The 23,573-nt window shown below is 38.2% G+C and overlaps 1 protein-coding gene across 1 annotated transcript; it reads right to left on the bottom strand.

Moving 5' to 3' along the window:
- Window positions 1–121: 121 nt before the first annotated feature.
- ankha (ANKH inorganic pyrophosphate transport regulator a) lies at window positions 122–14,872 on the bottom strand. The gene is made up of 12 exons (XM_032551021.1): window positions 14,370–14,872; window positions 11,130–11,346; window positions 10,812–10,930; window positions 10,560–10,643; window positions 9,722–9,892; window positions 9,505–9,639; window positions 8,410–8,502; window positions 8,231–8,323; window positions 4,169–4,298; window positions 3,381–3,504; window positions 3,149–3,248; window positions 122–881 (listed from the first exon to the last, which is right to left on the bottom strand). The coding sequence occupies exons 1-12, from the start codon at window positions 14,463–14,465 to the stop codon at window positions 774–776; spliced, it is 1,470 nt and encodes a 489-aa protein (XP_032406912.1). The 5' UTR covers window positions 14,466–14,872; the 3' UTR covers window positions 122–773.
- Between the last annotated feature and the right edge of the window lie 8,701 nt (window positions 14,873–23,573).

A 23,573-nucleotide genomic window follows, 5' to 3' on the forward strand; every position in this document is an offset into this window, starting at 1 on the left:
GGACACGACCAGGTCCAAACATGCATCGCATCTGGGTTAGGAATGAATAAAGCAGGAAAGTCCTGACTTCAATCCTGTTTAAAATTGATGAGTTTCCAATAATTCCAGATAACAGAAAAGGTTAATAATAATAAAGCAATTTATTTGTAAATAAGAATGCCTATACAGTATATACAGTACATATGACAGTCTGAATACTAGCAGGAAAAAGGCTTGGCAAAACAAAGTGGGTCCAACTCCCAGACTGAACTGAAAGGGAAACGGAGAGCTATTCTTGAACACGCAGTGGTTTGATGAGGGATTCCTGACCCCTTGCAGCAATTAAATATACACAATCCAATATAAACAATAATCTGTACACCATTGTATGTAAAACACGATTGCACAACCCAACAAGTTCCACATTGTGTGCGTTTGAATCCAACAAGGTCTCGCTGCCTAAACTCTGATAAAGTAACATGAAATGTTGAGCTCTAGTTTATTTGTTTTTTTTGGCAACTCAACAAACACTCGGCTCATCGTTCCTGCTGCTGAGGAGAAGGTTCTCCAGTGTCAGTTTCCCTCTTTACCCAATGAAAACATAAGGATACACACCCAGCTAAAGGGACAGGGCTAACCACAGACAGTATTTACACCAATGGGTTGGAGGTGCATGGCTTTCTTTACAGTGTGCGTTTCGATAGTGTGCAGGTCGACACGATGACGTTTTCCCCAATCCGAGCCGCCTCGTCTTATCCTTCCTCGTCGAGGTCATCCTCTTGTGCTTTGGACGCTCACTCATGCTCCGCCTCCTCTTCCACCTGGAGCTCCTCGATGGCGTCCATCGGGGTGGGGGAGTCGCCTCCCTCCACAACCAGCTCGTTGGACATCTCGCTGTTTCTCTGAGAACAGGAATGAGAAATGTGCTTTCTGGCGTCAACAAAAAAGGTGAGAATAAAAGATTGCAGCTGCACAGCAGATAAGTGTAAAAACGCAGCGGTTAAATAAATATGCTCCTACGTGATGATACAATAAACTGGACCCTGCAGAACCTCCACTAACTGTAAATCTTTGCAAAGTAGAAGAATTTGCAAAGACAGTCTGGCTTTCTAACCACATGGCCAGACAGATTTAAATGAATGCGGCAAAAGCAAATGAAGTGGATTAGTGGAGCTTGCTAACAATAGACATGCTACAGTGGAATATTGTCTCTGCTACCTGGAAAGTGAGACCTAAACAAGCAAAAGTGTTCAGTCAGAAAATTGTTGAAAGACTGACTGCTACTGAAGATGTTTCCTACGCACAATGACTCTGAAGATAATTGGATGCTATGAATCAATTTAACTTCCTTTTGGGATAAATAAAGTATTTTTTTATTGCTTGTTTTTTTTTTATTAGGTTATCAATATCTGTATTGGATTTTTATTACACTTATAAGGGTACCGTTTGGGGTAAAGACTGTCGGTTTTTGCTTTTCAGTCCTATTCCTCCAAAAATAACAATGCCTAAAAATCATTGTCATTAATTTTTGATCAATGTAGTTTATTTTTAGAAAATATTGAATTGTTGAGGTTTTTCTCCTTCAAAAAGTCAGACTTTAAAACAGAAAAGATTTTTTTTTTTTTTTTTATGAAAAACATTTTAATGGATAGAGCTGAAGTTGTTGAAACGATTCAATGCAGCAAAATGATTTATTATTTTTAGATAAAAGTGCATGGTCAACTTAGAGGTGATTCAAAGGTTAAAGGAGGATTTCTGCATTTTTCTTGTTTTACTTTGTCTTGTTTTTGACAACATAACCTTAAAATAAATAAATAAATAAAAACCTGCCCCGAGATCCAGCAACCGGTTGGACTAGCACAAAAGGAACAAAAACAACAGGAACCATAATTATCCAGGTTATGTTCAAGGAATAAAAATTATATGCTATTTTTGTTTATGTTCTATGCACATTGCCATTAAACCATAATGGTGTAAAACACAGAACAGGTCTCACTTTGAGATTAATCTTGATTTTTTGTTTTGTTTTTGCAAATTTAAAAAGAGAACAAAAGCAAAAACAATGGAGATAAGCATCAACAGTCCGGAATGGCAGCTTCAGGTGTTCTGGGCTACGCCTCCAGAAATGTGGTCCACCTGGTTTGGCAGATAAACATTTACACAGTGCGCTGGAGTAACTCCAGATCAAAAAGTCAATATTCTTTTCAGACCAGATCATTTTTGTGCTTTCTGAACGTTCAAGCTGGTTATTGTGTTAATTTGTCCACCATAAAGGTGAGTTGCATTAGCAATGACCTTCTGGATGTTTCTGCCATTTGCCGAGTTTATTACTGCATATCCACAAACAGCAGCCTTTGTACTTCAATCCCTTGTACTTTGTACGTTTTTGTGTGTTTATTCTGCAACCATTGTGTGACCTCTGTCACTCCTATACACCAGACAGTCCCGTCTAGCTATTTTTTCTGGATGTAATACAGGCACAATCCAATCAGGTTGTAGAAACATCAGAAAGACGATCAGTGGAAACAGAAGCATCACAGCTTAATTCTGACAAAAACTTTGAAAACGCAGAAAAATCATCCAATTTTCAGCTTTTCAGTGAACGCACCATACACGCCAAGCATTGCATTTCTTCAGGGAATACAATATTACTACTGCTAACCTCATTAGAAGGTTCTCTGTTTTGTATTTTTTCTGATACAAACAGCTATGCTAATAAATGAAATATATAAAAAAAAAACTCCCTGAGGTTGAGACAAATTAAATTGACATTCAATAAAAATGTTAATATGAACCTCACTTGTTTTTTATTGCATGTTTAATTGTGTTCTGGGTTTGTTTTAATTATATACTTTTATGAGTTAAAACCTTTTTTAGGAATAAGGCGTTAATTTCAGAAAAAGAGAAGCTTGTATTTCTCTTTTGCAGAGACTTTGAACAATGTTGTTGGGTTACCATCCTTTCCACTGTTTGAACATCCCATCAGTGCTAAGAATAAACATCTGCCAGCTTTCCTGTCAGACTTTTCCTCTTTGCGTGCCATCACTGAAAACAAGCGTCAACATTCTCATTCGATCTGAACGCTTCATTTATAATTAAAGACGGCAGGAAACACCTTGTTCTAGATACGGAGGGGGGGGAGCTCAAAACGTGTTTGCAGTGATCTCACCTGTTGTCTATAAACATAGCAGGCTGCTATGGCGACCATCGCCGACTCCCCCACGAAACCGGCTAAGAGGGACCCAACGCCGAGTGTGGCCCCGTGGACCCTGCAGCAGAGGATTACTTTAATCTGATGCCTTTCTTATCGCGTTTCCACATCGGTGAAGGCGAGTTCTTCTTCTTTTTCAGCAGGTGCACTAAACGCAGGGCTACAAGTCAACTCTCCGGTGTTTACTTACCCCATGTAAGGCAGCACAACCAGGCTGATGATCAGGACGACAATACGCAGAACGGAGCTGGGAGCCAGGACGAAGGTCTTTTTCAGGGTCATGAGCCATCCTGTCAGATGAGCCCGAACGGTCACTGCAAACACACAGAGGAAGGAGGCGTCAGGGAAACATCCCACCTCACAGGGCCGTGTCCAGGTTCTCTTCTAATGGGGGCCAAGCAGGGGCACAAACAAAGGGTGGCACGCCAACACTGCAATTTTTAAATGCACTGCAGTTTTAGATTACATTGAGCAGTGGAATAACAAAACTATATGTAACCAAACAAAACACATGGATCTGTTTAGCAGTAGATTTGTTTGTTACAGTGACTTAGGATACAAGCTAATTTATCTAGCCTGTAGATTTAAAAATGCTAAACTTATTCAACTTATCAACTTTTATTAAATACTACAAATATAGTTTACAAATAAGTGTTTAATTATCCCCTTTAAGAAGATTTTCTTTTCTTGATGCAGTAGTCTGAGGCTGGTTTTCTTATTAAACATCACATCAACCTGCCAATGAGACTAAAGATGGAAATCTCATTTGTATTAATGCCAATTTATATGTAATGTCCCATTTAAAAAAAACAACCACAACATAAAGAGCATTTCTATCATCTACTGACTTGGAGTGCAGACAAAACTAATCTCTGTACGCCATGATATGAGCAAACTGATTGGTGGATCTTGTGGCGATGGTCAATCAGAGCCCTGCCCCCTTCAGCCTCCCCTACGAGCCATGACCTGTGACCTCACCTGGCATCGGGAAGAAGGAGAAGATCCGAAGCGGCGACACGCAGAGCGCGGCGAAGGTGTACTCCACTCCGATGATGTCCACCAGGATCTTTTCGGACACATGCGGGGTCCAGAACAGCACGAAGCAAAGCTGGGCGTTGGAACAAATGGATCAATTATTCTTCAGGACCTGCTTTAGTGATTTTACTGCAGCTGAACGTTTCAGGCTTTTGAAGCTCTCACAAAACAAAGGAGCTGCCGAAGCACGAGTCGTATTAGCATCGCACCTCAAAGCACCGTGATCAGTACATCCGAGGAGGAAACCGTCTGATCTGATCATGAATAAAACATCCACGTGTTGGAAACCATCAAATGGATTCAAAAGACGATCGATAACTATCCTCTCCACTAAGACAGGGAAGTAGAGCATTTGTCTGACACAGATGCATCATAGTGCAGCTTCAGAAGCTCTCCCTGATGACTCGTCAAGTGTTGCAACTTTGAGCAACAGCAGATCAGCTGGTGGATTTCTGCAGTTCAGTCATGGAAAATGGCGAGCAGCTCAAGGTGATCCAAAGAGCAAAGCTTTTTAAACCGCTGCGCTTTAAAAAGCTTTGAACAAACAATCAAGACTGAAACGATTAATCAGACTAATCATGATTAATCTAATAATTGTCAGCTAACTTGGTAATTAATTAACTGGATTATACAAACTCTTCAAATAAAGGCCATTTGCTGAAATAAAGCAGTAACTAAACCCAAACTATAAAAAATAAACATTTTGCATTAAAAAAAAAACAACCTTTTGCAATAGCAAAACTTCTCCGGTTCCGTAGATTTAGCTACACTTGGTTCAAATTCTGAGGGAAAAAAAAAAAAATCTGTACTATTCCGTTATTAGTTAATCCAAAAATTAAATCAATACTACACTATATTGATGTTAAGTCAAGCAGAAAGGAGTTAGAAGTATTGCTTTTATCTGCAGATGCAGCAAAAAATGATCAAGAGTATGGTAGTGAGGTACTATGCTATTGCATTTTAGGCAACAGCATTTTTATTTTCTTTTTTTTTTTAAAAAAGGGACATTTAATTGTTTATTTGCACATATAGATGCATTTCTAAAATTGTTTACGGAAGCCTGAAGAGTTTAAATGAAATCTGCAGAATGTGCCCATTTTCTATCCTTTTAATCGTCAGAATAATTGATAGATTAGTCAATAACTAAAATAATCGCAAGCTGCAGCCCTAATTTCAATCACTCATCAGTTCCTCAGTCAATTATGTTCGCAGAAATGAATTAAAGATGCCAAAGGTTTCTGCAAATCTCAGGTTTTCTGGAAGTTTGTTCCAGAAACCAAATGCTGCCTCCGTTTATTTCTGATACAGCCGAGTGCAGACGTCCTTAAGGCATAAACAGGGCTGCGAACAATGAGGCTGTGTCTGAACGGGTGCATCCATCCAATTGAAATTTATTTCAGTAGATCAATTAATAAAACTTAAATTTCAAACAATATATATTTTTGTGCATTTCATTTAAATTTTGAAGATTCTGGTTGATGGCTACCAAACTTTAAAATTTAGTTTCTCAGAATACCACCAACAGAAACGATTTTTAAAACTCAGAAATGTCGACATCATTAAAGACTGAGCAGTACAAAGTGATACTGTACAGTATATAAATTCAACATTTTGTTGGGGTTCATTTTGCATGAATTACTTTATAAATTCATTGTAGCGTGAAGATCAGCATCAGGCTTCTCTAAGACATTCAGGAAGCTCCGGACGCTTTATTAAACTGCCGTGTCTACCAACTCCACAGATACCATAAATAAGTATTTTCTGTCAAATTTGACCTTTTGGCTAATTTGAAATTTTTGACATTAGAGAATATTAAAGTTGAAATTAATCTCAAAATTTCAGAATAATTTGGCTAAAATCCGATTTTTTCCCCCCTTCTATCTAAAACACCCCCCAATACTTGTCGCATTATCACATGTAAATTAAAATCTTCAGAGAAACTGGAATTTGAGTTTTCATTTGGTACAAACCTAAATGAAACGTTTAAAATGCATCTCTCAGTGTAATAAGTCTGCGCAAGCTACTGAAGTAAATGTTTGAGGACTTCAGGTGTTTCAAGAGCTTTCGTTGCTTGATGAACGGTTTAAAACCCAATGCTCTGGTTTCCAGACTGGTCCCAGCTGAAGAAACTGGACTGATCACTTGTTTTCCCATTTCTCAGCTGATGTTAATTCTCACTTTGAGCTGGAGGTTGGAGGTAAACCAGAAAAATGAAAAATCAGCTGAAAAGTTGAGGATTTGAGCCAAAACGTGGGAATGGATTACTTGCTAATTAGTAGTTTTGGTTTACCTCAGCATCTATCATTACTTTACTTGGACATGGTCACATGAGACTAATCTGAAAGGCCTCGGGCAAAACCTTCTTCTGCTCTGACTCAGCTGCGGCATCTTCTCAACAAGCTGAGACATCCTGAACGATAAGCTTGTTCTCATAAAGTTGAATTACATGTTGATCTCTGTCACACACACTCTGGCTCTGCTGCAGTTTTTTCCTAGACTGCTTTACACAAGTTCACAATCACAGCAGGTCTTGACACGTCGGGATCGTGTTTATCTCTGTACACACACCCTCATGTTCTTGTTGACAACTTTGTGATTCTACATCTGGGGTGACAATCTCCTCCCCTTTGTTTTTTAAAGACCAAAACTTTACCCCAGATTTCCTGTTTTTCCTTACTTGAGCAGAGAAGTGACTTAAATCACTGCAAAAGCACAACTGAGCAGCTGAGAACTGAGGTGGGATTGACGATCAACTCTTCAGAAAAATAAACACCCTAATGTAGACGCCTGCATCACTGCAATCCAACACCAAGTCCATTTGCATGAAGGCTCCATCTCCGAGCATTAATATGCAGGTGTAAGGTCTAAAGATTTTCATAATTTACTCAGTGTGAATTTATTTTTGACTGAGTCAACTACATGCAGCTTGAATAAAGAAATTCCAGCATGTTTCAGCATAACACCTACAGCTGGTTGTACGAGTCCTCAAATGGAAAAACTGGCAGTCAAATCACAAAAACAACTATAAACAGCAGTGCTCTTTTATGAGCAAACTGTTCCACATGTTGGTGTGTTGCCTCTACACAAAAACAATCCCTGAAGCCACTGAGGTCCTCAAGTTGAGAGTTTCTGCAAACCCTTAACTTGCTTCAGAAAGTTGTCAAATCATGACAATTTTTCAATGATAAAGGATTTCAACATAAGCAGCAAAAACATGCTAACATGCTCATTTATGTGCAACCAGCAGGTTTTTAGTTGCTTTAAATTATTTAACTAGTGGATAGTTGAGCCCGTAGTGCAAGATGAAGACTGAAACGCAATATTGGCCAACATCTGATTTAGTTTTTAGTAGTTTTATGGATTTATTGAACTGAAATAATCATTCAATACACATTAATTTGCCGTTGCACTTTCAGACATACAACTCATGACATGGTGCAAACTGTTCATACAAGAAAACATCTAAACACCGAAAATCTTGGATGATGTAAACATGATGACTTCATCCTCCAAACAGATCAGGTTTTTTTTATTAATTTTATAACATCTGTTTCCCATTAGGCATTTATTGGTCGACAGCCGTACTGAATATGAATAAACTGTATTTTGCTCAGTATCCTCTCTTTACCCCATAATTCCAAATGTCCCCAACCCACTTCCTGTCTTTGGTCAGTCTAATCCAAGTCCATCTATGTTGCCAAATATATATATATATATATATATAAACAACAACACAGCTTTAATGCTAAGGCAGTTAAGTGCTGCATGCATTCATACTATGAAGGACATTTGATATATTTTGCAGCCAAAAAGCTTAGCTCTGATGCAAATTAGCATATTATTTAATAAACTGACAAAGCACTTCCCATTTGAGAAGTGCAAGGAGAAAGATGCAGGGTTTTCCCCAGAGTATGCTGCAGTTAGCACAAAACACATTCAGATTTGTGTTTGTAATGTGACAAAGTGAGGAAAGCTCTTAAGGGGTGTGAACATCTTTGTGCTTACCGTGAGCGACAGGGCCAGACAGCAGAAGGTAAACTTTTTAATGTGCGATTTGTTAACTGGGCTGCTAGCATCCATCTTGTTGCTGGGATTGTTCTGTCGCGAAAAAGGTCAAATCATCGTCATGCAGTACGCCACATCTAAAATATATAAAACTGTAAACACTGCAGCATCTGGTTTACCTTGTCAAAGGCCGGGTACACGGCTCTGAGCTCAGTCAGCCAGCCGTAGGGCATGTGACCCACTGGGTATGTGGCTGTGAGCACCGCCACGGCCTGCAATGACAAACACAGGACAGGTAGAAGTCACCCGCTCGCCGTCACTTTAAATCTAAAAATACCACCCGGCTAAATCCATCCCGGCAGCCTAACAACAGCCAGCCTGGGAGCCGCACACGGCGCCTCTCACTTTCCCAGAAGTTTTTTTAGAGATTCATCCGCCTTGAAGCTCACCGTTGTGTCGCCAGTGACAATAGGCAGGAGCAGCAAAGTCACGCAGGAATGTTCTCGAGCCGTGTAATCATGCCCCGAGTTTCACATTTGCGTGGTGAATCATTCAAACAAACTACTGGCAGTCTGCGCTGTCACTGATTTCCAGTCAGTTCGTTTTGGTAAACAGCTTTTTTTTTTTTTTTAATTGTCTCTAGTAGCTGCGCTGGTCTCTGTGAGGCAGAAAGCTCCAGAGGGAGTCTGGCATTTCAACTGGGGAAATCCAGGGTATCTGCAGGTTTCAGCAAGCCAAATTTAAGACCTCTTTTAATGCCACCTTGAATGAAATTTAAGATTGAAAAGAATAAATAAATATAGGGGACGGTAGGAGGAACTTGAGACGTTACAATCAAGCATAGCAAAAACTGAGAACCTGGCTTTGTACCCTCAATAGAAACAAAAAGATAGTGAGCTAGCTAGCAAGGGTACATTAGCAGCTAGTTAGTGGTAGCCAAAAAAAAACCTCGAGTCACAGAACAAAGAGGTTTGCAAGCAACTCAAACTTTTACATGACAGAAAAGTTCCACAAGGAAAACAAAAAAAAAAAAAAAAAAAAACTTAAGACCTGTGATTAGGGCCATCTTACAGTTTTAAAATAAATTTAAGACATTTTAATGCTTTAATTTTAGACACAAAAATGTACAAGTTTTTACAGATTCGCAGATACCCTGAAATCCAAACACAGCTGAAGAGGTATTAGGGAACTTTAGCAGCAGCTTCGCTTATAAAAGCATCTTAAATGTGCATAAATAATGAGGTGTCGGCATGATGTCTACTCTACGCACGCACCTCTGTGGCGTCGGCGGACCCCTTGAGGTCTCGAGACACAAACAAGTTGACGATAGGTCGGCTGATGCGCTGCGTGGCCAAGATGAGCGCCAGTGGCCACCAGAAGCTGAGCATCTTTTTGATTGTTGCGTCGCCCTGCAGAAACAAATAAGCAATTTGTTTATTTTGATTCTTCACATCGTGTAAAAACTCCTCTATCCAAAGGCACAGACTGTACCCCAACGTCAAGCCCGCTGGAGTCTGGAATGTTGTCATGAATGTTGCAGTAGTAGCCGATACCGACGATGCTGAAGCGGACCAAGGCACCCATGTACAGGGAGAGGATTGGGATGAGAATGGGCTCCACACATTCCAGGTTACTGTGCAGGAAAATGGCCACGAACACAATCTGCAGGGAACACCACATTATTCATGCCAAAATTACTTAGAGCTGCATATGTCTAATATTAATATTATAAAGCACAGTCTGGACTGCAACATTTGCAGATTGTTCTATTTCAAATGTCAGAAATTCACAATTTTTATAAGATACTCAACACAAAGTATTTGTCTTTTTACAACCAAATATTTATAATAAGCTGAATGGATAAAAGTGAACTTTTCTGCATTTAACCTGCTGTTGTTTAATTTATTGATGAATATAGCAAGTATTTTGAAAGACAGTGAATCAAATCCTTGCTTTATAAATCAGAATACATTTCTTCAATCGACCTCAAAAGAATTTAAAACTAGATGAATTTCTTTTAATATAGCAAATGTGCAAAATCCTTTCCTTTTCCAAATTTTGTAACAAAAAGTTTGGCCACATAAAAACTTATGCTGGCCAAGATTTGGCTCCCGGGCCTCGAGTTTGACGTGTGGATGGGTGGATGATGTAAACAACAAAACAAGGAATAAAGCCTAGAATTTTAATATTTATCAAAAATGTATTTTATTCTCCTCCTTTTCCAGATTTGGGGATAACTTGAATGAAGTCCCAAATTTACTCAGGCGTAGAAACGCTGAAAAGAAGCATTTTTTCTGTTGAATAAAAAACAACAAAAGCATCTCGTTACCTGAGCCACAACATCAGAGATGGAGGCAGAGCCCACAATGACACTGTACTTGTGCTTGAGGAGGATGCCTGCATGAATCCATGCCTGGAAGAAAAATTAACAGGGTTATTTTACATTTTAAAAACTTTCATTTTCTATTTTTACTTGAAGGGACCAGAAAAACAGAACTAGAGGATTAAAACCTTTCTAGGTCATGTGCGCTTAAATACATGATTCCACATGTGGATTAATCCCACTTTTCCGAACACTCACCATTGCATCCAGCAAAGGGAATGCAGCTAGGTATAAGAACGCCTTTCTCGTCTTTCGCCCAACAGATTCATCCACTTGGTGGAGTTTATTGATAATGTAGTATCCTAAATCTGTGTATGCTAAAGGGAAAAAAGAAGGAGACAATATTTCAGAGATCTTTGTGACCGTTTTGATAAAAAAAATAAAATAAATCTGATTGTAAATTCTCCCAAGAAAAATAAGGCTGTCAACAAAAACTTCAAAATCCACCAAAAACATCCCGTCTACAGGACGCGGTTTAAGCGCAGGGTGTCATCATCCCAACCCTTAAACACACACCTATCAAGATGTGGAGGACGAAGGCGATGACTCCGGCCGTCAGCATGCACAACACAGCCTTCCTCCGGTCGCGCCTGCTGTTCACAAACACCAAGCCCACATTCTTGAAGTCGCTCATGGGACCGGTGAAGAACTTCATAAGGGAGTAGGCCAAGCCATAGCTGGCCAGCATCTCCACCGTGTCCTCCTTGACTGTGGCTATGCCCCTGTTGAGAGCCTGGATGGGACAGAGGAGATGAAGAGACGGCGCAGAGATAAGAACAGATAAAGGCATCTTCTGCTTAAAGTAATCCCACACTGAACTTTAACAGTTGCAACCACTGGTTTAAATGCATTTTATGTTAATTGTGGAGAGCAAGGAAGCAGAAAGATGGATCTAATACAATATACAAAGCAATGGACTAAGAAGAAATTGAATTAGTGAATAGAGTTCACTTTATCTCATACAGCAGTTTTATGAAGGCCCCACAGGCTGGAGGAGCTGCAAAGATCAACAGCTATAGGGTGGGATATTCTTTTACCAGGACAACCTTTTGTCGTTCTCATAAATCTGGCCTTTATGCTAGAAAACAAAGACATTAAGAAGTTTTATTTGGAGTGGAGAGAAGATGCTTTTGTTCAATGAGACCAAAATTGAACTTCTTGGATTTTGAGAAAATAACACTGCAGATCATCCTGAACACGTCATCCCCAAAATCGTCATCATCATCTTTAGTAGGGCCAGGAAAGCTGGTTGGAGTTGATGTAATGATGGAGGAAATAAACACAAGTGAATCCTGGGAGAATTGCCGTTTAAGACTGCAACAGCCACAAGACTGTAGTGGAGGTTTATCTTCCAGCAGGAGAATAAACCTAAACAGACAAGAGCTTCAATAGAATGGCAATATGTTTTAATGCTGTGTTCCAGTTACCTGGAAAGTGGGAATTCGGAGTTGAGAGTTCAGTGTCCTCGTTAAGAAGTCAGAATTTCAAAATGGCGACGCCCACAAACATCGTCTTCATTACCTCTTACAAAAATCATTTTAAGCTTTATTCCATACACAAACTCCACTTTTAATTTGTTCAATTTAGAATTGCAGGAGTCATGTGACATTTAAATTTCACTCTTACATCTATATCCTGTAAAATAAACATGATTTTACCTAGTCTTTCTACTGTTGAGGCGATGAGCGGCCATATTGAAAAGCAAAGTCAGTTAGTACATGTCGTTAGTAGTGAAGGTAGTCGGAGTTGCTCCCAGATTCCCAGAAGGAATTTTTGACTAGGAAGTTGGAATTTCCCACTTCCAAGTACAACTAAAATGTAGCATAATTACATCTCTGTAATAGCACAGCTGAAATAAATAACTGAATTACCCCTTGAGCATGGAATCTAGTTTGACAAAGGTCTGCTAACGAGTCACTCATTTGATTCAGGTGTGTTGGTGCAAAGGTTAAAGGTTGCAGGATTTTAGCTCTTGAGGAGTTGGAGATAAAACGATCCAAGTCCAACTAGGAGTCTGTGACAAAATGAGAAAACTGCTGTTCTCCATGCATCCAAAGAAAAAAAAAAAAGGCAAAAATGAGAAAAATCTGCAGAGACAAACTTTCAAAAATGAAGCAAAGCTGGCTCCAGAATATGTTCACTGAGGCCTGAATGCAAATGTGCTTCATGGCTTTCAAATGTTAATTTGAAAGCCAACACCCTAAACTAGAAGTCTGCAAATTTTGCAATCCAAACAGCCATTTTTGCTTTCAGTCCAGCAACCGCTAACCTGTTTAGAACCAAACAACTTTAAAGTTTTTGATAAATATCTACTAAATTTGTCACACATTTTGGCAACCAGATCATTCAAAGTGCCTTATAAGAAGAAAAACTTGAAACGACAGCAAGAAACCTTACATTGCAGCGGTAAACCATTTCATTTCTATTTTTAAGTATAAAAATAAAGGAAAGCAAAGAAGATGGGTATATTTTTCCAATGGGATAATTCAATGTGCAGAAAATTATGTATAAAATAAAAAACACATTACTGGTCCTTTTTGTTGCAGAAATTCGGTGAAAATTGTTCCAATAAAACACTGAAAACTTCTAAAACCTATATTGAAAGCCATTAGCTGATTTTAGCCAAAGTTATTAAGAACTATTGTAAAAGGTCCAGTGAGCGACTCACAGCTTTGGAGCCTCAGGTTGCTAACTCCTGCCGTAAAACATGGCACCATCATGCTGCATCATCTGCTTTACAAATAAGAGCTGCCTTGTGTTGTTCTGTCACACCAAATCCCAACAAAGCACATCAAGGCTTGTAACTGTAACATGACAAATATGTGGAAACGTTGAAGAGGAGATAAGCTCAGAGCGGTGGCATGACTTTGTCTATTATCTCTGAGCAGAAGGCAACTTCTCCTAACAGTCCTGCAAACCACTGGTTATCTGGAATCGTTAAATGATATGTTTGGATCAAGTGACAAAGACCCAAACACTGAACCAAACCGAGAGTGGGTTCACTAAGTTGTGTGACCTTAAGAGCTCCAAAGGCCTGATTGTTCCAACTACAATTTATAATCCTGGTACTTCTAAACCACGTTAAGGAAGAGGTAAAAGTCTTTCAGAAAACATGAGAAATCCAGTTGCTTCCTTTTCAAGCACCTGGAATTATTACTGTGGGATTTTACTTTAAAAAATTGAGGAAATTGTACCTTTAGCTACTTTAAGAACACCCTTTAACTTCAGGATAGCAGTGACAACAGCTGCCCCTCATCTCCCCCTTTCCTGGTGTGTGTGTGTGTGTGCTATTTATACCATCCTACAGAACCATTACATAAGCATAATCCTGACAACTCCAAACCTCAGTGTGTGTTTTATGCCATCAGATAAACCCATCTGGGGCAGGAAATATCCAAGCCAGAAAACGATAATTACAGAGCTAATCTGTGCTCTGAAAACCACAAATGCAGCTGACTCAAGATATATAAACAAATTAGAAGGAGGATAATGTCAGGTGTAAGTGAGAAAAATAATAAATCACACCATTTCATGGCAGCAGTGACGACGTAAAAGGCCTCCTTTTTTATTTTTAGTTGAATAACGAGCCTGCAGGCAAAGATAGCTGCAGTTGTGGGAATAAAGATGTCTGGAACGGTCGGCGTCATATTTAGAGGAGGTTTTAAATGATGCTAGCCCGAAACAAACAAGCGAGGAGAAAATGATGGTTGGAGGGTGCTGCTATCTGTAGCGGCGTTTGAGGAAGAGGAGCATTACCTGTTCTCCGAGGTCGATGGCAACATTGGTGATAGCCAGAGGCACCAGGAAGCGGAGGAGAGGCCAGTAAGGACTGAGAGATGGGAACTCCACCATAGTACAAGCCGCCGGGATGACAGAGCGAGGAGCATCTGCCTCAGTCTTGTTTGTTTAGGAGGGAAAAAAATCGAGGGATCCAACGATAGTGAGGCAGTCAGAGAGAGCGGGGAGTGTTAGGAGGAGATAGCGGCGGCAGCGCGTCGCTAGGTGCAGCCGCTGCTGCTGAGAAGATCCGAAGGTCAATGGGAATTTCAGAGCGGCGCATCTTCCTTGAAAACCATCTTCGAACAGACAGGGGGTGTTGATTGGAGGAGGAGGAGGAGACGGAGGTGGGGTACCGCCAGGTGTTTCGGTGGAGGAATAGCTTCCCCGTTTGACGAAGCGATAATCCAAGGTTGGTTAAATAAATTGTTTGGCTGAGCTCTTGGCCGCGCCTCCGCTGGGCAGTCACGACCCTCCCAGAAGGCTGGATCCCGCTGCTGCTAAACCCGCAGGTGCGTGTGGCATCACGGTGACATCAGACGCACGAGAGAGAGAGAGAGAGAGACAGACAGACAGGAGTCACCACACAGAAACAGCTCTATTCCGAGAGAATATGTATGTACACCCACATTTCTCTCTTTATGCAAGCAATTCAGCAAAAGCAGAGGCAGCCTTGCTGGCTAGTCTAAATTAAAGACTGACTCAGCAGTTTGCACTTAAATATGATGTTTATAGTTCACACTGCACCGTACTTTGGCCCCATAAACATAATATCACCTTTTGCCTAGAGTCTCTCTGCTAAGGATAAACAGAGCAGATCTATGATGATTAAAGGTTTGTCAAAATCTGACACCTAGTGGACAGTAAAGGTAGTACAGACATTTTTTGCATTTTTTTCGTAAGTATTATATTAAAGTCATATTACTATTACAGATATCGTATATTTTAGATTTTTAATATTCTTTATGTTAGCTATATTATTGCTTATTGTTTATTAAGACCCCCCAAAAAATTATTTGCATTTTTAAATAATGTAGTAGTTTTTAAACGACATTTCTTTCCATAAATATCCAAATTATTATTATTATTATTATTATTATTATTATTATTATTATTATTATTATTATTATTATTATTATTATTATTATTCAGTCTTGTTTACCTTCATATTATGATTACTTACATTTAACATTTTACCATTCATTATTTTTGTTTTAAAGAAAACAAAAGACAACTTTTCTATGGATAATATTTATATTTTGTACATAAAAAAAACATTTAAAAAAATATATTTATCAGAACAGACAACCACAAGACATTTTTGGTGTATCAAAACATTTAATTTTGTTTTCTTGTTCAAAAAGTTAATAATTTGTGAGCAGCATAAACATGTGAAGCCTTTGTTTGGGTGATAAAGTTCACTTCTGAACGTGGGAACATCTACATAACAAGAACAAAAGGAACCAAAACAAATCTTAACACATGGTCAGATTGCCAGCCTTGTCTACAGGGTTCAATTATGGTCACCAACAACAGAGTTGTTTTTGGTTTTTTGTTTGTTTTCTTTTTACCAGATTCCCAAGTTCCTTTGTGTAATTTATTTAACCACTGATGGCTGTGAGAACTGACAGTAAAAGCTTCTTACACAATTTTCAGTCAAAACACAAACTTGTTGTGCCTTTGTCTGCTGCCTGGAGGATCCGCTTTGCTTTTAATAGGCAGCACTAAATTTTATGGAAAAAAGCCTTGTTTAAAGAGCTAATAGCTACAAATTCACCTTGTGGGTCTAGTGTCTCAAAATGGGATTGCATGTTGCTAAGCAGCTTTGTGGTTTTCTTGTAAAATAAATGCAACATCTTGAAATAACAGAGCAGCCTAGTTAACAGGCAAAACCCATTTGCCTGGTGCTGGATTTGGTAGCTGGGTTTTGTTATCTCAGTTTGCACTTGCACTTTAGTGTTTAAAAGTATTAAATGTCCTACAACTTTTAACATTTCTCAAGAAATGAGGTCTGAACTCCGTGTGAAACTCTTATCATGGACCAATTTTAGCAGAAAATTGAGATGTTTCATAGGTTAATAGATAGTTGTCGTGGACCCATTTAAAGGCCTATAGCCCAGGAAATTCTTTTTAATGTTTGCACTTCTTCATTATTGTACCTTCAAGTAAATATATTCCACCCCTTGATGATCCCAATCCATTTCTTCTTGAGAAATGATTTGAGTGAATGAATCTTCACAGATCACATTGAGAATTAAGACATATTCTAACTCGTTGTTCTTGCATATGTTATCAGTCAGGTAAAACAGCAGCTTGGCGTAGTATTGTAAATAAGACACTTCTTGGGGAATAAAACACTCAAACACAAACTCAGCATTGTGGGTTGATCAGTCCAGTGCAGCGAGGAACAGTCAGGCCTCTGTTGGAGAAAGGAAACAGACGACCCAACATAGTAGAGCAGCTACATTGGATCTAACCTCAGATTTCATCTTTCTAACACCTACAGTACAGGTATTATTGCCCAGGTAGTTTTACACCCATTCGTACCTTGGGAGATGTGACCAAAACAGGTTACATGTTGGCATCTTTATGCTTAGTTCCAGCCACAAAGACTCAAATGCTGAACTAAACTGAGGGTGGGTTGAGTATGTCATGTGACCCTATTAGTGACCATAGCAGCTCCAATAGTGTGATTGTTCTGGTTACAATTCATAAGCCTGGTATTTCCATGTTCAAAAATTAACTTTTGGATGAAAGATGAAAAGAAATCCATTTGTTTTCGATCTAAGGACTGGGATTATTGCTGTGAAATTTTATTTAAAGAAAATTTTAAAAACCAACTAAAAACTCAAGCCTTCAGATATTTAGATTTTTGTTAAGAATTTGTTTTGATGCATTTAATCATTCTAAACTATGTATAAATGTGTTTTTTAAAATTAGCTTTAACATAATCAAGGGCATTTTATTGGAAGTACAGTTATTTAAAAATTATTGACAAAACCCCCAAGCATTTAAAAGTTACCAATGGTGACAGGTAAAGATTATATGCACCTTTATTTAGGAAATCATGACATGACTTAATAAATCTGCGCGATGTAACATGACTTCAAACGATGAAGAAATATCCTTTCAGGTGTTTGTTAGTATTTGTTAGTAAAGATGCATTTTCACCCTTTGACCTACAAATATATATTAAATAACACTTAACTCCGCATACTAAAAACAAAAAATTCTCAGAGAGAAAGCATAAATACGGACAAACAAAAGCACCTTGTACATTAATCCAAAGAGCGACCAGTCTTCAAAGAGGGTGGTCTGCCATCTAGTGGCCACACTAAGTCGTTACAGCACCCCACTTTTCCGGGGCAGGTTATTCTTGATCATGAATTATGTAAATAATCTAGAGCGCCATTTTTTAAAATTATGTTTCTGTGCAAGTTTTTTATTATTTTTTTCTCTGCTATCTGATTTCTTGAAGCTGTTGTATCTGGTGCTGAATTATTTAATTTTGTCCTTCACAAAGTATTTCAGTCAATAATTTAAAATGAAATGTTCAAATTTAAATAAGTGCATTTTAATTACTATCATTTTCAGCTTTCATGATCTCTTTTCTAAACATATTTGTAGATTCCCCCATTTAAGATGCTATGCTTTATGAAAATGTCCCTATACTCTGCTGTAACATAATTTCTGAACACTAGATAAACACAAGAGCCCTCTTTTTGAAACCTATTATCTGACATATGTTGAGGCTCCTGTGGATATGGGAGTTTAGTTGTTTTTTCACACTTTATACCAGTGACTACCATACAAAGTCATCAGATCAATACATATTAAAGTACTTGAAAATGAGTCCTGGTACAGAAAACCCAGGACTGATGAAAATCCTCCTAAAATAAATACAACAACTGAATAAGCTGTTGTTTATGTTTCCTTTGACATTGGAGGTTTTTCAAATTCCACTTCATATGCCCCTTTTTTCCACATGGGCGACATTTAGTGTTCGCCTTCAAAGGTTCAGAGCATACAAACAGAAATCTTTTACCTTTCATTGTTACGAAATCACTCTGTATCCTCAGAAATCTTTTCAGTATGATTTCTTCTCTTCAGCTCATCCTACAGGTTTTCTGCAGGATTTGGGCCTGGAGAAATTAAATTGTGTTTTGTTCTTCTTTTGCTGCCTTGTAATGAGAAAACTGAATGTTATTTTGAAACAAGTTGTGAACGAAGTTGGAAGAAAACTGGGGAAAGTAGTTGTTGAATGTGTGGAGCCCCCTAGTGGACACAGAGGATTTTTTTTTTCTTCTTTTTACATTCCCTAGCAATAAAATGAACACCCAGTGAATTGATCAATTTTCAAGTTTTCTACACCAAATAAGTAAGAATGTATAAAAACCACGTTTTCACTAAGGATCTTTGTATTTTAAATTTATGATGACATGCACTTAGTGACATTCTCAAGTACGTTCACGCAAAACACACCTGGAGCATTTGCCTTGACACTCCAAAAATATGCTTAATATTTGTTAATTTTCCAAAATAATTTCCTTTTTCTGGAGAATAAATTTCTCATGTGATGCTGTGAAAAGAAATTCACTCCCTTTCCTTCATTTTATCACAATTAGATGTAACAGATGATCAAACAATGTTTTGCAAACAGGAATTGTATTTTCAAATGATAATTTCAGCTATTAATAAAAAAAACATTCAGTTGAATTTATTTGACTAGACCATTTCAAATGCTCATATTTATACTGTTTGTGGAAAGAAACCCAAAAGGTTTCACCCAAGTCATAGTTAAAAATGTTAAGAAAATGTAGGTAAACTTCTGATTTTGACAAAAAGTACATTCATCTCTGACGTATTCTTTCTCTCACTGAGGCATCTCACAAATATGAATAATTTTGGTATTCTAACTGACCTGAAACGAGACGTTTAGTCTGATTTAAACAAAAGTGAGAAACAAAAGTGTGTAAACGTCTGGTTTCAACTGCACACTGAGTAACCTGGAAAAATTGATGTAGACTACCTGTACTTTTCAATACTGCATTACTCAAACGTTGTTGTAAAGTGCCATAAATCATGAATTAGGAATTGAAACATTGTGAAACTGCAGCTGTTGCCTTTACGTTACGTTTCTCTTAACCTGTTGTTACCGCAATAAAACATTCAGTTTTTTTCCCCAACAGAGCTCCAGAGAGGCTGAGATTTGTTTCAACTTTCTTTCCAGCACAAAGGGAAACAAATCAAAGAAGAGAAGAATAAAAACACAAACCCATCACTCTGTTAACATGACCACGCCGTATATGTTAGCTGTTTCAGGCTTTGTCAATAACTGTCAGTTGTTACCATCAATAATTAATGACACAATTAGCTCTGGAGCAGGTCGATTGATCCGCCCAGCCCTGGGTTGTCCTCTCACTGACTGAAGCTGTGCAGCTATTGATCTTCCAGCTCTTCATGCTGACTCGTGTCTTGGCAGGATGAGGAGGAGCGCGGCCCTGATTTATCAATACGTCTCTGCTGATGTGTCCGCCTGCCCAACATCAGCATGTGTCCGTCTGGCTCTTCATTAAATGCTTTTAAGTGCAGCGTATGCACAAGTTGGTCAAACACCATCAGCGTTTCTGCAGTGGAGACGACTCTCCTGATGGTGGTGAAGGAAAAAAACGTCAATGACATGCGATGAATGCGGCTAACTGCAGGAGTTTAAGATGCATTTTTCTGACGTAGACGGTTGAATTTGAGATTAAATGTGACAGATTGTTGTGATTCAGTTGTAAAATGGAGAAAAAAGCCACAGACCAATCAAATCAAACCAAATTATCACCCTGATTACATTTAATCAGAACTAAAAATAATTCCAATAATATTCAACTATATAAATAATTTGAAGGAAAACCTAATTTAAGGCTCTTGTGTGAAAATAATATTATTGTGATCCATGTCAAATAGTCTCATATTTTTCCTTGTATATTAGATATTTTACATTTATTTCAGTGGCTCTAGTCACTTTTTTCCACACAGGACCATGTAGGTTTTTTCACTTAAAAATAATCACTTTTATTTAAAAACTGCATTTTGCATTTATCTTGCTGTTGACAAATATTTATAAATTGGTTTGATATTCTGAAACACTGAACAGTGACAAACATGCAAAAAAATAGGAAGTCAAAAAGAGGGGAAAACTTTTTTTTTTTCTTTTTCCAAAGCTTTAAGTTTAGAAAGCATACCCCTTGAATAAATATTATGGATCGGTTTTTCAATCTTTGCTTGTCTGAACGTTGGAAGTTCAATCAAGCTCTGGAAAATCTTCTGAAAGTTTTTTTTCCAGAAGCTTTAAAATATTTCCAATGCAGATGTCAATCCTGAAAGTTTAGATTTCTCATTTTGTCAGCAACCTCTCAGACCAAGTTGACGTAAAACTTCTGCTGCTGATGGACATTTAATCAAATAATACCCTTGTTTTGATACCTTTCAGCTTGTGTGGATTAGTCTTTTGCAATAACTTCAACTGTGTACGTACATCAGTTGAATATTTAAAAAATAATCTGAGTTCTTTGTTTCGTCACAACCAGCCTTTCAAATGAATAATTAAAATCCCAAAATAAACGGAAAAGTCACACCAATAATGAGTGCGTTTAAACATCACTGGAGCTGTTTTTATAATCAAATAACAAAACTTAGGAACTGAGAGGAATGTAAAGATTTGAGTTTGTTTTTTTTTAAATCCCAAAAATATGCATATCCTTAGATTTCATCACAGTCTTAACATGTGACCAGATGTCAGCACAACGCCTGAAGGCTGAAATGTATTCGAAGCCACACAACTCAGATCGTTAGATCTGTGGTCAAAAATAAGGGAAGTTCAGACCAGCAGCATCCGAGAGAAAGGGGACAAAGGAAGCTGTTTCTTCCAAAGTGTGCTGAACAAGCTGATGACTAATTCAACATTCGAGAAATCCAACTGCAGAATTAGTCTTGCATGTCCTGAAGAGCATCACCCAAGAAGGAGAATGTGCAGCTGGGGATTTAGAGGAAATTTGCTTCACAGTTTAGTTTTTGAGTTTCTTCACTCGGTTTTCTTTTATGTCAAACATTCAAGCATCTGGTGTCATCACTGTTGGATTTAGTGCCACAAATGTGTTTCTGCAGGTGAAAAGCTGCAGTCAGGTAGAGTGTGGCCTGAAAACTGGTTAGGAAACAACTTCTGGTAAAGCTTTCTAATCGATGGTTTAATGTTTAAACTTCAAAAGTTGTTTTTGTGTGGGTTTGGATTTATATTTGAACTCACTGTGATCCCGAAAAATACATAGCCACTTCATCTTCCTCTCTAGCAGAGAAGTGAAAGTTTAGGGTCAAAACTGATATTGGGAACTCTTCATAACTTCTTCCTCTTCTTTAAGTTGGTGTGTTCTTTAATTTGGAGGTTAGAGATCATTGCCATCAGCACTGAGATGGCGCAAACGCCCACACTGGGTCCCCACCTATCAGAGGAAACAATGCCAGTCCCTGTTAAAAGCCTTCCTCTGTGTCCCCAGGCGCTGTGAAACACGGTAACGCAGGAAACATCCAGAACTGATAAGCAAAGGCAGCCACACCACTGAACCTGCCGGTTATGATCAATATCCTGCTCACAGCATCCCTCGACGAGGAAAGGAGAGGCGTGAGAGAGAGGGGTCCGAGGGCTGAGCAGCGAGGAAAGAAGATCTGCTTCAGTCTCGGTTTGGGGATTTCCTTCTCCTCTTTCTGATAACAAGGGAAACTCATGAAATTTATCTGCAGTTTCACCAAATTCCTCCAGCCTTTGCCTTCAGCTCTGCTCTTTCCAAAAACCGGTTCTGCTAGAGTCTGAGGTGATTCTTCATGAATGAGATTCTGTTTTAAAAAAAAATAAAGCGGATTCTGCTTCTTCCCAAATATTAAAAAAAACAACAATGTGTTCCTCTTCAGAATGAAAAGAATGACAATTCAATAAGACACAAAAACAGAGAGAATAATTAAGTGGTTTTGGGGTTCAGACAAACAGAAAGAACAAACTAGTTTCCCAAAAGACTTTGGTGTCATTTGGGAAACAAAACCAATGAAACAAATATCTGTTTTATTGCATTCAAAGCAAATGTCACATCAGCACAGCAAATCTATTGGGAGCCCAATAAAATCATCTAAATCTAATAGGATTTGTTTCCCTGTTGGATTGCCAGTAGACTCCTCCCTGTGTCTACTGGCAAAAACAAAGACAAGAAAGAAAGAAAGAACATTTTTCCCTGTTTCATTTGTCCTGAACAACTGGAGTCCAAAGTGTGGCTCAGGGGCCATTTATGGTCCTTAATGTTACAATTTTGGTCCTCCACAAAGCAGATCTGATGCAAATACTTTTTTTAAAAGATTTCTTTAGGATAAGGTTTTTAATAAATTAACACTAAATACAAAATATTCCCAGTAAAATGTTACTCAAAAGTTTTTTTATAAAATCCCTTGTGCTGTTGAAACTGCCAATAGTCCTTACAAAATAAATTCATACTATACTCTTAGTCCCTCTTCAAAATAAGACAACAGAACATGTTAAAGAAAAACAGATATAAAGCAGCTACTCACCTTAATCTGCCTGTTTCTATAGTCACGGCGAACAAAATATCTTATCACCGTTACAAGGACCAATAAGGGTTTCAATAGGGGAGGCACCAGGGATTTTTTTTAGAAATTTTGAGTAACATTTTACTGGGAATTTCCGGGGTGAAATTGTGCAACTCCGACAAAATATTAATTTATTTTAAGGAGTTTTACTCATCTTTATCAGAGATCAGGTCTTTTAAGGTCCATGTCCTGGTATTCTATTACAGCTACACACTGACTTTTCAAATGTGATCACCAGTGCTAATTGAGAACGCGCTATTAAAAAAAAAAATCTTTAAATTGTTTTATGTAGAAACAGCTAACTGAGAACGCTAAATGTGCTGACTTTAAGTTCAGCAGGTTACACAAAATGGTGCAAAATTTCACCATTGCTCTTTTCTCATTCCTTCGCTTCGACGAGCCAAGCTTCCCTCTAATTTTTTATGGTTTTATTGGATTTTTGCTTTCTTTTTTAAAAAAAACAAAAAACATTAATAGGGATTGAAACGTGTTAACATCCTTAAATTAGTAGTTTGTTCAATCACCTTTTGATTCAGTTGCAGCAGT

The sequence above is a fragment of the Xiphophorus hellerii genome, chromosome 21 (assembly GCF_003331165.1).
Source record: "Xiphophorus hellerii strain 12219 chromosome 21, Xiphophorus_hellerii-4.1, whole genome shotgun sequence".
In the NCBI taxonomy this organism is placed as follows: domain Eukaryota; kingdom Metazoa; phylum Chordata; class Actinopteri; order Cyprinodontiformes; family Poeciliidae; genus Xiphophorus; species Xiphophorus hellerii.

Excerpts from the sequence above, each read along its gene's own strand:
- ankha (XM_032551021.1), bottom strand. The coding sequence starts at position 14,465 with ATGGTGGAGTTCCCATCTCTCAGTCCTTACTGGCCTCTCCTCCGCTTC. Across the intron at positions 11,347-14,369 it reads CCATCGACCTCGGAGAACAG|GCTCTCAACAGGGGCATAGC; the intron begins GTAATGCTCCTC and ends TGTCCCATCCAG. Across the intron at positions 3,505-4,168 it reads CTCCTTCTTCCCGATGCCAG|TGACCGTTCGGGCTCATCTG; the intron begins GTGAGGTCACAG and ends GTGTGTTTGCAG.